General features: G+C 37.5%; 1 protein-coding gene across 1 annotated transcript; it reads right to left on the bottom strand.

The window, feature by feature from the left end:
* Positions 1-2,809: 2,809 nt before the first annotated feature.
* Positions 2,810-9,074, bottom strand: LOC101299440 (diacylglycerol kinase 1-like). Its single transcript, XM_004309687.1, has 9 exons — positions 9,003-9,074; positions 7,103-8,301; positions 6,353-6,719; positions 6,201-6,277; positions 5,547-5,666; positions 5,277-5,441; positions 4,472-4,609; positions 3,387-3,543; positions 2,810-3,282 (listed from the first exon to the last, which is right to left on the bottom strand). The coding sequence occupies exons 2-8, from the start codon at positions 8,210-8,212 to the stop codon at positions 3,394-3,396; spliced, it is 2,127 nt and encodes a 708-aa protein (XP_004309735.1). The 5' UTR covers positions 8,213-8,301; positions 9,003-9,074; the 3' UTR covers positions 2,810-3,282; positions 3,387-3,393.
* Positions 9,075-12,387: the final 3,313 nt, after the last annotated feature.

Here is a 12,387-nt window from a genome sequence, read left to right as displayed (position 1 = left end):
GTGTTTTTGCCACTGTGGAAAGCATTTCTTTTGGGGAAATATTTATTTGTTGTCAGATCAGTTTTGTCCACTCACTCTGACGTGTTAAATATTTTCCCCTGGGCCCTTCGTCGTTTTTTTTTTAAAATGCCCAGTCTGCAGAGTTCGCGTGAGGTCCAGCAGGAGACGTCGAGGCATAGTGACCCAGCTATCAGCTACATTTCGCCAGTAGGTTACCTGTTTAATCTACTAGGAGTTTGTTAGCTTCCGTTGTATTTTATTTGATTTTTAGTAGCTCTGAATACTATTGGAAATCTTATGTTTGTATTCTGGCTACTTATGGATTGTAGCTGAAGATTTATTTTATTGGAATAAAAAGTGGTTCTTAAATTCTTAAGTTAGGGTTGTCCATTTTCGAGGGAGGTTTGCCGAGTTTCGGTAAATTTTCCTTGGAGGTGGTCCCCGCATGATTTACCTCGGGTTTCAGGGTGAAATTCGGGGTGGGTCCTGACAAATTGTTCTCCCCGTATCCATGTCCTGCACAACACAAAAATTCGGGTAAAATATCACTATACACCGCAAAGCTCGAGTCAATTTACTCACAGATATCAAGTTGACTAGAAAATTAGGCACATGTAAGACACCATCTAAAGATAGATCTTGTGTGACAACTTGAAAGTTCCAATACTGTCAATATAGGCTTTTCCTCCATTAGGTAGACCAACCGACCCATGTGACCCTTTAAGTTTATTATAGGTCGGAGGTAGATGAGAAACATGATCGGTGGCTCCACTATGTTGGTTGGTGTGATGATGTTTTTGATTTTGTTGTGGCGGAAGGTGTTGAACTACAGACACTAGGATCGGTGCTCTGATACCATAAACAAAATGAGATGGTGAAGATGAATTTCTGTATATTGCATATTGCAATAGCATATCAACAGTACAAGGCTAACTAATATATACAAGATCAGTAGAGCTAAAATCTCTCTAGCCTTAATGCTAATTGTACGTGTTTAGATCCACAAATCAATCCTATCACATATTTGGATGCCAACTACAGATAAATGCATATCAGCAACATGAATGCAGATTTTCCTTTAGTATTCACAGCTTCTGCCAGACAGCTAAAATGGTCATATGTAATTCCTTAGAAGAAATGGTCTTGTGTAACTGAAATATTGTCGACAATAAGCAGCCACCAATAACTAGTTAGATCATACAATAACAACCAAGTTCCAGTATTGGACAATAAAGTTCCATACATATATAGCAGTGTAGTTTTTATCATGAAAGCATAGATCAATGCATTGTCAAATTTACGACTATTGATTGGGAGTAGCTCAAGAACCTCTAAAGAACCATCTTCCCCATAGAAGGATGTATCTGGTTCTGCTTCAGATGCCTTGTCTGTTTCCTCAAAATAATGGGATACTCTGGAACCTGTACTAGCACTATCTTATTTGATTGAGGGTTGTACGTACTGTGACACTTTTCCAACCTATCAATCAAGAATATTGTCTACTGTTAATTCTATGATTATATATCGGCAAATAGTTAGTAGAACGTACGTAAGGGAATCGAATTAGAAGGAGTCATACTCGATAGTAAGAAACTTGAGGGGTCCAGCATGATGATAATTCAAGCTCTGACTTGAAAGTTAAATCTAGCCTACCGATTAATATCTTTAACCACACACCAAAAATGTTCTATCCAAAATATAAGTATTGGAACCCCAAATAGAGAAGCCACAGAAGAGGAAAATGTTTCCATTTTTCAATATAACCGTAAGATACAAGTAGCTTTTATCAGAACGCATTGCCAGTACTGTATGTTGGAAAATTCTGCTCTACACATCTGACCAAACAAGAAAGTTTATGTTGCACTCATAAACAGAAAATCGTCATACTGACCAAACAAGTCAAACTGATAACCTCTCAGCTGGTTCTCATACGATATATGCTTGCTGCTATTCAATTATTCTTGCAAGAATAAAGTGCATTTTGATATCTGCATGCAGATAGTAAGAGAAGGAGAGGAGCCAGAGGCCATCTCAGCTGTAAATAAACCGACATGGATAGAGAAGTAGAAGGATTCCCTAGATTAATAATGAGAAAACCTAGCACGTTCCTCCTCGCATGCCCGGCTGGAATTAACCGTTAAAGTTCGGGTGTCAGTCCCGAACTCGAGCGGAGCGCAGAGGACCTTCAAAGATCTGAATAACCCTCGAGTATTGAACCAATCAGTTGTTCTATAATTCCACCATGCCAACATCCTCATCTGAAACCTAACAGAACCGCCGGGGCGAGTCTTGGCTTCTGAAATAGAGTTGGCCTATGTTGGACGAAGGTGTTGTCCGATGTTGAGAGTTTGAACGTAACAGTGGTTTGGTTGCCGGTAGTCATGAAAAAGGGAAGAGTCACCGGCTTGGCGGCGAGCAAGAGTCTCTGGCGTCGGTCACGCATCATCTGGTAAAACAACATGGCCTCTATGCTGTACAAGTCGATACCCAGCTTTACGTTGGGGTTGATAACGAGAATCTTCATGTCCAACGACAGGCGTTAACTCGCCAGCACTAGTCACGTCAAGTTGGGAGAGGGCGGCCGAGTCGATCCGGAACTCTGGTGTTTGGGGGCTGAGCACCCGATCCCTGATCCAGGTAAACAGTATAACTCATAACATTGCGAAGCAACAGCTGTGAATGAGTACACGACAAAACATTTTCATCATATTGTGATTGATTACACGTTCGTCTGAGCCGGATAAAATTACAGACCTAGCAAGCTGCTTCTTTTATCCACCTCAAGTAACCTAATCCTAATCCGGCCCTGAGTAACTGTTGGAATTGAATTGGACTGAAACACTATCAGATGAATAAAGACCAATTCATATTGAATTGAACATTGATTAATCAACAAGAAGCTTAAGTATTTAACTCTATTACAAATAAGTAATCCAAGTTGTATATCACTTGGAGAATGAAGAGGTTCATTAGATATACCCTTGCAGCTTCAGAATGTTTCTCCAATTAGGGACTGTTGTGATTCACGTTGTAATGGCTTGACTCTAGCACGTGAAGGTACAAATGCAGAATCGTTTGTACCTCCAGCTTCCATCACAAAGCCAAATAGAAGAGCGATCTGGTAAAAACCGACTGCGCAAAAATGGGAGTTGAACCCAATATCATATCGTTACAAAGTTTCCTATTTATAAGCTCTCACCTAACTCTCTTTTTCACTTGCTATGGGGATTACAAAAACTGCTCCTACAACTGCTCCTACAAATAAGCAGCGTGTATAGACAACTGAAACAGCCAACATATGGGGCTAGAAAATCAGCCAAAATAAAGTGGAAGAAAGGAGAACAAAACTTGATTGGGGGAAACCAGAAGTGGAGTTGCGGCAGGACCTTGAGATTAAGCAAGCTGGAGAGCCATCTGCTGGAGTAGTGTTTTCTTCTGAGACGCATTTATGATGCCTTTACACTCAGCGTCTAATAAAACCTCCGCCATGATTGCAGCTGCATGCCCTCTCGGCTCCTCTGAAGCCCTCCTCAACATAAACACCTGAAAATAAAATGACAATTATTACCCAAAACTTTAGGCCCCCTTCAACATTTGCTTCTGGTTCAGGTTCTGTTCATCCTAAGTAGAGGGGGTAGCTAGATTTGGCAGAAAAAACGGGTGAATGAATATCTGATCAGCATGAGAGATTACACCTAGAGTTTAAGTTCTTCAAAGCTACTAAAAGAGAACTGTATGTTTTGCTCTATATATCTTTTATAATTTTTATTTCATTTCCTTCACATCTGTCATCTCCCTTCATAGAATACCAAAGATTATATTAAAAATAATGCTATATGAATCCTTAAAAGACCACATGTACACCTGTATGAGCTGGGTCCAACAGTAAATAATCCAACAATTGTATTTTCCCAACTCAACCCCACTAAAGACTAAAGACTGATTCTTGGCTTCAGACATGGAACACAAGAACATCTATACAGTGAAACAAGCACAAGACAGACCCAAACACTATTAGGGTTCAGAGTACTTGAAAAAAACTATGGGAGTATTTTAGAGTTCTGAATAGAACTAGACAAAATGTGGTGTAACGTAAGAGAGCAAAACCTAGACTGAGCGATGGTTATGGCTCGTTTACATTAGGAGAACAACATGGGGTATTACGGTGGATATACTCTAAAGCCATACTACACATATTGTCGGCCCTTCTTAAATTACACCTGCATTTATATCATGGAACTATATTTGGTGTGTGCCCCAACAATGTGAAACTTTACTTGAAAAGCGGTAATAAGAGATGGATTATACATATACTGATATCAACCCTGTGTTCTGATATGGTAAATCATTCAAAAGCAAGTATTCCAAGCATGCACAACTTTATACCTCATCCTAATAGAGTTACTGTACTACATTATCAAGCATATGAGTTTGACAAGAAGTAATTCATTGCATAGGGAAATTCAAATACCTGTCCATGATGTGTTATCTCTATACAGCCAGGTTGCTGTATATATGGCTCCCCATCTATTTGGACCGGAAAGGGACTAGATGCATGTATTCTTATGATATTCCCCTGGGCTAGTCTCCTAGCTTGTGATAGTCCAACCTGTACAGCAAAACAAGAACAAGTTGTTACTTAGAGATCACAGCATCCTGGGGATGCTAAAAGAACGTTTAAAAATCAGAATGAAATGTAATAAAAAAACAAATTACAATTTTCATTATCAAAGAACAGATCGCGAAAGAGACAATCAATTTCTGTTTACTAAGATACTAAATTTTCCTTCCAATTAATACATCAAAACATTCTGTTAATATCCACCTTTGTATGTAGATTTTGTAAATGAATCCTTTTTGGTTTCTGACAATAGTTACAGAAAAGGCATCCTGCTAATAACCTAATGAGGAGCATGGCTATAGTGCTATCCACAATACACTACACTAGTGACAGATACAACAGTTTCTCCAAACATAAACCAAAAACCATATATCATAAAACTTGGTTATTTGTTCATCAATTATTCTAGTTCTAGAAAATCAGGATAAAACATGGTTATGGGGCTAAGGCCAGATTTAGAAAATCAACAAATGCCTACAGCAGATCCAATGATGACAGAAATAGTAAGACACTGGCTTATATCAAGTTATGCTGTTATTAATTCTGCCAATGGTGGCAGGGAGATCTCTAAGGAACAGAGACAGAGGTTCTAAATAAAGATTCGAACACAGTTAAGTGAAGAAATAAGATGTTTGAATCATTGAATGTCACAGACCTGTAGTTTGCCAAGGTGCCACGATCCACATATGCAGACAACTTCAAGCATTTTATCATGCATTGACTGGAGACTAAAGTCATCATCATGATCAATATCATTTTGCCAAAGATCTACTCCACCCATGTAGCTGCCAATGTTGAGCACAATTAGACCCTCAGAATCCTGGGAGGCAGAAAAAGAAAAGACATAAGGAAAAAGCATCCCTTGATACATGTATAAATTAGCTATAATCAAATAATATAATAAAAGAATCATGACTGATGATACCTTTGGAATTTCAATGTCCTTCCCATCAACTTCAAGCCAAACTTGCCATGGTAAGTCGGCACAAGTTCGGTCCATTATATCTCTAGCTCCTTCTTTGGCATATCGCAGTTTATTCACAAACTGTTAATATAGCAATAATTAGTGAAGCAAAAACCAAAGAAAGGCAAATACAAGATAGCATTTCTTTCTCTGTCATATTTAATAATAACCTTGGCAAATTAGAAAATGCAATGTATTACAAAAAGCACTTCCCCAACTGTAACCATGTAGCATACAGCTCTAACAGAAGAACTTCTAGATTTGGGTTTCTCTCACATATCTATCATCCCCTTCCTGCTTACTTTTTCTTTATCTTCAATTAAAGTCAACGTGAGGCCCCTTGATAATTCCGATTATACTCTTCTGCCAAATTAACAAGGTCTGTAGATCCAGAACTATTCTTTCATGACCAAGATGTTGATGTTGTTCTTTCTTTTGGGTATGGGATCAAATAATATTGAAAGCTTTAGCTCCCATACAATACGACTCAAAAATCCACACAGAAAATTAAGTAGACCATGTACATATTACTAAACAATTGAAAAAGGACAAGTGCCACAAAGATCATTATTATAAAACAATAAGACAGTGCCACCCGAATATAAATATAGGTACCTGACTACTGAACTTCTCAGGATTTATTTCTCGCATCACATGAAATTCATAAGCAACCTTTGCATCACATCCAATACCTTTGAAAGTGCAATGAGAAATGTCAGACAGATCCTACAATCTATAACCGGAAAATTGAAGCTTTAGAGATTTACCTAAATAGTTCATCATAAACTTGGATTGCACTTTATTTGGATCAGCTTCTGATTTTATGTTTACCTTCCAGCGATCTAGCATGGTAACTGCAGCATGGTTGATGTCATGTAGAAGCGTGGTTAAGCCACCTTGTCCATTAACGATAGAGAAGCCTCTTCCCCATTGCAGAACCCTTGACAAATCATTTCCTGTGCCAAGGGGAATAATAGCAACAGGTGGGGGTGATTCAAATTTATGCTTCTCAATGGCATCAAGGACCCATGCAACAGTGCCATCTCCACCACATACCAAAACTCTAAAGTATTGCACATCATTGAACAATTCCAAACCAACCTCAGGCCCATGAGAAGAACTCAATTCAAAAACCTGCATTTTAAAGTATAAGAACTCAGCTGATTAAGAGCATAATATGCAAATTGATAAACCAGTATAACATATCAACATCAATGACTGCACGCGAGTAGAAGTTCTTGATGATATAATATTCAGTAAATACTTATCACTTAAATACTAACCTAGAAGACTTTAACAGCTAACTAATCCAAGAAAAACATTAAATGGCAAGTACAGAAATTTGGAACCAACTTTAGACTCTAGAAAGGAGAGCAGTTACATAGTTCTCCACATTTCTCCTCGATGAGTTTAATATTTTGTTTTGTAGGTCCTTTTTAACTTTTAGAAATCAAAATATTGACTCAGTACAGGTCCAGTTGGTCAGATTAATGGTGCTAAAGCCAAATGAATATTACCTGCGCAGGATTCAATAACATGTTCAACCTCCTCCTTAAAGAAGCCCCATTTTGACCTCCACTCCTGGCATTTATAAAAACCAAAAGAGGCCTCGCATCCTTTGGTAAATTAACCACTTTATATTTCTTGAATTGACCGTAGGTTACAATACCACCATTTTTCTGCATAATCCCATTATGGTTACCCTTAACACTTAGCGCCCTACCATCCTTCTTCAAGTGGTCAAAACTCCTCTCACTACGGGATTTCTTCAAACCAGTAAGCCCATTGAATGCATACTCCAGAGCATCATTGGATGAGTTACAATTACCTGAATGACCACTACCATGTTTAGAACGATGACGCTTTCTTCTAAACTGGCCACGAACAGATGAGGTTATAAACTCATCTGTTATTGCACGCAGCATTCCATCTCTATTTAAGGGACCAATTTCTTTTACACATAAAGGAGAAAGAATAACCCTCCTAAGAGTACCAAGATCACAAACATCACCAGACTCTTTTGCCATTTTATCGTGACATCTGACATGTATGAGGTTCTGACACCATAGACAATGCCATGTTGGAGAAGCATCAAGGAACGGAACACCACATGGCTCATCACAATAAAAGCAGCAGGCGGAAATTTCAGGATTATCATCTATATTAACCCATCTTTCTGACCAGTGATGTCGAACATGGGTAGAACCAGCTTGTGCCACACACTTGCAATCTTTTACTGCAAACTCAGAACAATAAGAATGAGCTGCCACCCCACAAACAACACAACGATGAACAGGAGTGTGCGATGAAGCTTTAGTGCCTAGGTTTTGAAGAAACACCAAGGAAGTCAAGCAAACACAGCATGTAGATGGCTGTTCACCAGTAGTTATATCTTCAATCCACGTATGCGGCGATAAAGGAGCTCTTAGCTTCTTCCAGACTTTCTTCTTTGCTCTAGCCGCAGCCTTAACCCAATTCAGAGATGTCCTTCTCTCCCATTTGAGAAATGCAAAGATGATAGCTAGAAGACCAAATGATCCTGTGACCAACCATCCCAGAAGAAATGAACCATTACTGTCTGAGCTGGTCACAAATCTTGCAAGTGAGATGCCTATATCAACCATCATGGTCTCAAACTTCTACTTCAAATATCACTACTTTTCCCAGATTACAGATTTGGAATTGCTCGGCAACATCTAGATTATGCATTCCAGACCTGGTTGCCAAAAAAAAAACAAATAGATTAACATGTAGAGACCACATCAAGCACATAGACGTAAACAAAATTGCACATCAAGGACAGGCACTGGGAGGGGAGATAATTGTAATGAACAACAGAAATACAAAACCGTAGTTGATCAATTTTGGCTGGAACCTACAATTCTAGCTCCAGGTAAAAAGAAGACATAAAATGTCAAACTAAAATCATATGGTCAATGTTTATGCTAAACTAAACTATACAGTAACAGCCGTAATCAAATCATAACAGAGATTATCTTCCTAGTTCTGGTCTAAGCATCTATCGAACTTGTCAGTTGTAGTCGGTCCTCTACCAAATGTGTGTGAAAAATCCAGCTAATTAATGGATACGGAAACACTTCAAGTCACGGCCTTGGATTAAAATACTAGGCCAACGAACACCGTAATTTGCACAGGAAATTATGTGTTTTAGTTAAGCTCTACCAAATTGAATCATACATATCAATACAATGAGTTTCTACCTTTTCTACAAACAGTAACAATACATAATTGAAGCCCCAAATCAAATACATAGCAAAACGATCAATTCCGAATCTCCAGGAATTCAATTTCACATGGCAGAGATTCAGAAAATAAATAATCGTGAGCTGAATTAGCTGAGAGATGCGATCTGGAAACAGAAGGTAAAAAATTGAAACAGATCTAGAAGAGTCAAACCTGAAGACGGCGAGAGTGGAGATGGGAGAAACCCTAGAAATGGAGGAATTGAGAGTCGGAGAAGAAAGAGAGAGGAATTTGGAGGAGAAAAGAAAAGAAAATATTGAATTTAGAGAGACCAAGATTTCAATAAAAAAAAAAGGTAATTTATAAGAAAAGAAGAAAAGCGCGGGATTTTAATTTTTCACTACGCAATCCCAACACGGCCCTCATTTCGGGAAGTCCGTAGCATATGCGCGTTGCCAAACTCGATTAACATCTTGTAATTATTTTTTTTTTCTTTCTAAAAAGGCATTGTCCTACCATAGTTGGTCAAAATGTCTATAGCGTGATTCTCTTTATGAAAATGTCCCTCTAGGGTTTACCATATTTGATTTGGTTGAGTCCTCATCAAGAAAATGTGAAAGCTCTTTTTGGATCAACTCTAAGCAGGGGCAGATACATATAGTGGGCTATCTATGTTGCAGCCCAAACAGAATTTCTGATATATACCATATGAATACCAACTAGTAAACAAAGTTTCTTTGGTTCAGTTGGCAATCTGTCCAACTTTGATTTTTTCCTTTTTTAAGCCCTCTAAGCTTCGACTCCTCTTGGAGTCAAATCTCATGTTTTTATCTAGTTTTCCAAGATTTTATTCTTTTTCCTCTATTCTTTATGACTATAAACCAGATTTGGTTGAAAATCCTTCTATTTTTTTTTACTTAATTTACATCACTTTGCATGTTTTTTTCCTTCTCTTTTTCTTCACTGTCATTCTTTGGTTTAATCTGTTTTTCTATTAGTATTTTGTTAAAAAAAAAATTAAAATGTTTTATCATATACTCCTACACTGCCGTTAGTGTTTCTTTACAAGAAATTTCCTTTGATGAGTCTACCATTTGGTTCAAGAAATTCTAAAAAAAATTTGCACGTCTAACTAGCCTAGACACTTATCGGATCCTGGATCCGCCACTGAGTCTAAGTATCCAACAAGCTCCAAGTTGAAATGTTCGGCATATTTGGAAATCTTATTTAGCCTAAACACTTTTATCATACTCATTTGTGGTAGTTGGTGAAGCGATTTGGGAGTTGACTTTATGGTTGGGTGCGTCTATTGCCACCCCACAACCACTTTCCTCACCCCACACGTTGTTAATTTATTGAATGACTAATATACCCTAACGTAAAATTACTACAAGGGACAATAAGTTGTTACAAATTATAATTTTTTTTTTAGATAAACATATATTTCATAAATCTTAACTCATAATTTATCGTATTCGATCTTTATAAAGTCTGAAGAAGACACTAAGAAGACACTAGCATTCAACTAGAGATGAGGTGAATTGTTTATATATATATATATATATATATTATTTTTTTCTTTGTTGATGCTTTGTCTATCCCTTTACTCATTATTTCTCATATCGATTTTGTATATAAATTTTAATGTCTAGTCACTCACTTATATATATTCGATTTTTTTTTTCAACGATGTCAAAGCTTTTTCCAAGTAAAGTGTACAAACGTTGTGCATCTTGATATCGACGGATACCAATGAGTTGTTAAGTTTGAGAGTTTTTTCTTGTTCTTTAATTGAGATTTATACTTTAATGTGATTTTTATTGTTCAGTTTGTGATTCCACTTATCCAAATGATATTAAGCAAATCTGAATTTGAAAAAAATATATGTAGGGTGAACAAAGCAAAAATAGGAAAAATGTATTTTAGGTATTGTAAATGAGTGAACAAAATAGACTTACAATTAAAAATATATAAATGGGGTGTGAAGAGAACGTAGGGTGGACAAAGTGGTTTGTGGGGTGGCAATAGACGCACCCTTATGGTTTTGAATGCTCTAAGGGAAAACTAAGCATTGAAAGTGACCGTGAAGAGAGAGTTTTTTTAATTTTTTTTTTATGGACTCTTGAAGAGAGAGTTGCTTCACCGATCTTTATAGTAGATCGAGTGACCACATACAAAGTAAGAATCCCATCAAACATCTCCATAAAAAGCGACTGATTTTAGGAAGAACGTACTTTGAGTTTTGAGATGTTTCCGATTAATGCTTCAAAGCCTTTGGAATAGCTTGTTGCGCATTACCTTCTTGCCTCCTTCATTTCTTTTTTTTTTTAATATAAGGAAAACTTTATTAATAAGATCGACCACGGTTGAACATTAGGGCATCCAGCGTAAGTTTTGGAGCGAATACGGGCCAAACAAGAACAAGCCTATAGCTAATAGAATGATGAGCTACACTACTAGTAGACAATCTTAACCAAGTAGTTGTTACATGACTCGAAACAGTTGAACGAATAAATTCGCCTACGGACCTCAATTGATATACGAAAATACTAGAAAACTATAGCTGCAGGATCTTCAAAAATCCAAAACCATAGGGTAGCACACCTTCTTAAAACCAAGATCCATTGACCCATGCCCATTCTAGTTCTTGCCTCCTTCATAACTAACCATTAGGCGAATAAATTCTTGGATATTTTCCTCAAAAAAAAATAACTAACCATTAGGGACGTACTTTTCACCAAAAACTTCCCATAGTTGTTCCTCCAAACCAATTTATCATGTCCCCTAGTACGAGTCAGAACTCAGAAGGATAGGATACTAAGAATGACATTAGTCTCCTGCATAGAACCAATCTGCTTGAGCTTCACCTGCTTTTGTAATGAAATCCGCCACTCTCATATTCTAGTCCACACCATCTTTCCAACTCATCCCAAAGCCTGCGACAGCAGGAAACCCAGATACTGCAACCATCGATCAGAAACTCTCCATCGAAGACCTTAGACAAAACTAGACCCCAGCTGAGCCTCGAGGCAAGTACTTCAACATTTTGCCAGCCAAAGAAGCTCCCCCACACACACCAATCTGTTAATACCAATCCAATATCTTCGAACCCAAACAATATATATATCAGAATAATCAAATAGAAATCATAAACAACAATAAAACGAAATTGAAATTTATTAACTTGATCAGATAGTGGCCTGCGACGTAGTGACCTAAGACAGAAATTCACCCCCACTTGTGCTGCAGTTTCGGACATCTATTCCGAGGATACAACTATCTGGTACAAGTTCTTGCACAAGAACTTGTCCCTAGCAAATTTACAGTATGCTTTTCTGAAATAAGAATAGGGGAGGAAGAAGAAGAAGAGCGATGTTTTTCGATGGGAACGACGACAACAATGTCGTCTTATATATAGTCATACTCAAACAGTTGCATCTGTCCATACAGTTGTAACGGTTTTCTAACAGTTATACTCTTCCAAAACTCTAAATAATATTTCAGAAATTAAAACTAAATTTTAATCAATAGATCCCAAGAGCCTAAGGCCCATCTTTTGACTATATATATATATATATATAGTAACTTTTCTCAGGTG

Source organism: Fragaria vesca, unplaced genomic scaffold, assembly GCF_000184155.1.
Source record: "Fragaria vesca subsp. vesca unplaced genomic scaffold, FraVesHawaii_1.0 scf0513031, whole genome shotgun sequence".
Lineage (NCBI taxonomy): Eukaryota > Viridiplantae > Streptophyta > Magnoliopsida > Rosales > Rosaceae > Fragaria > Fragaria vesca.
Note: the sequence above shows the minus strand (reverse complement) of the source record. Positions and strands in the feature narration are given on the sequence as shown.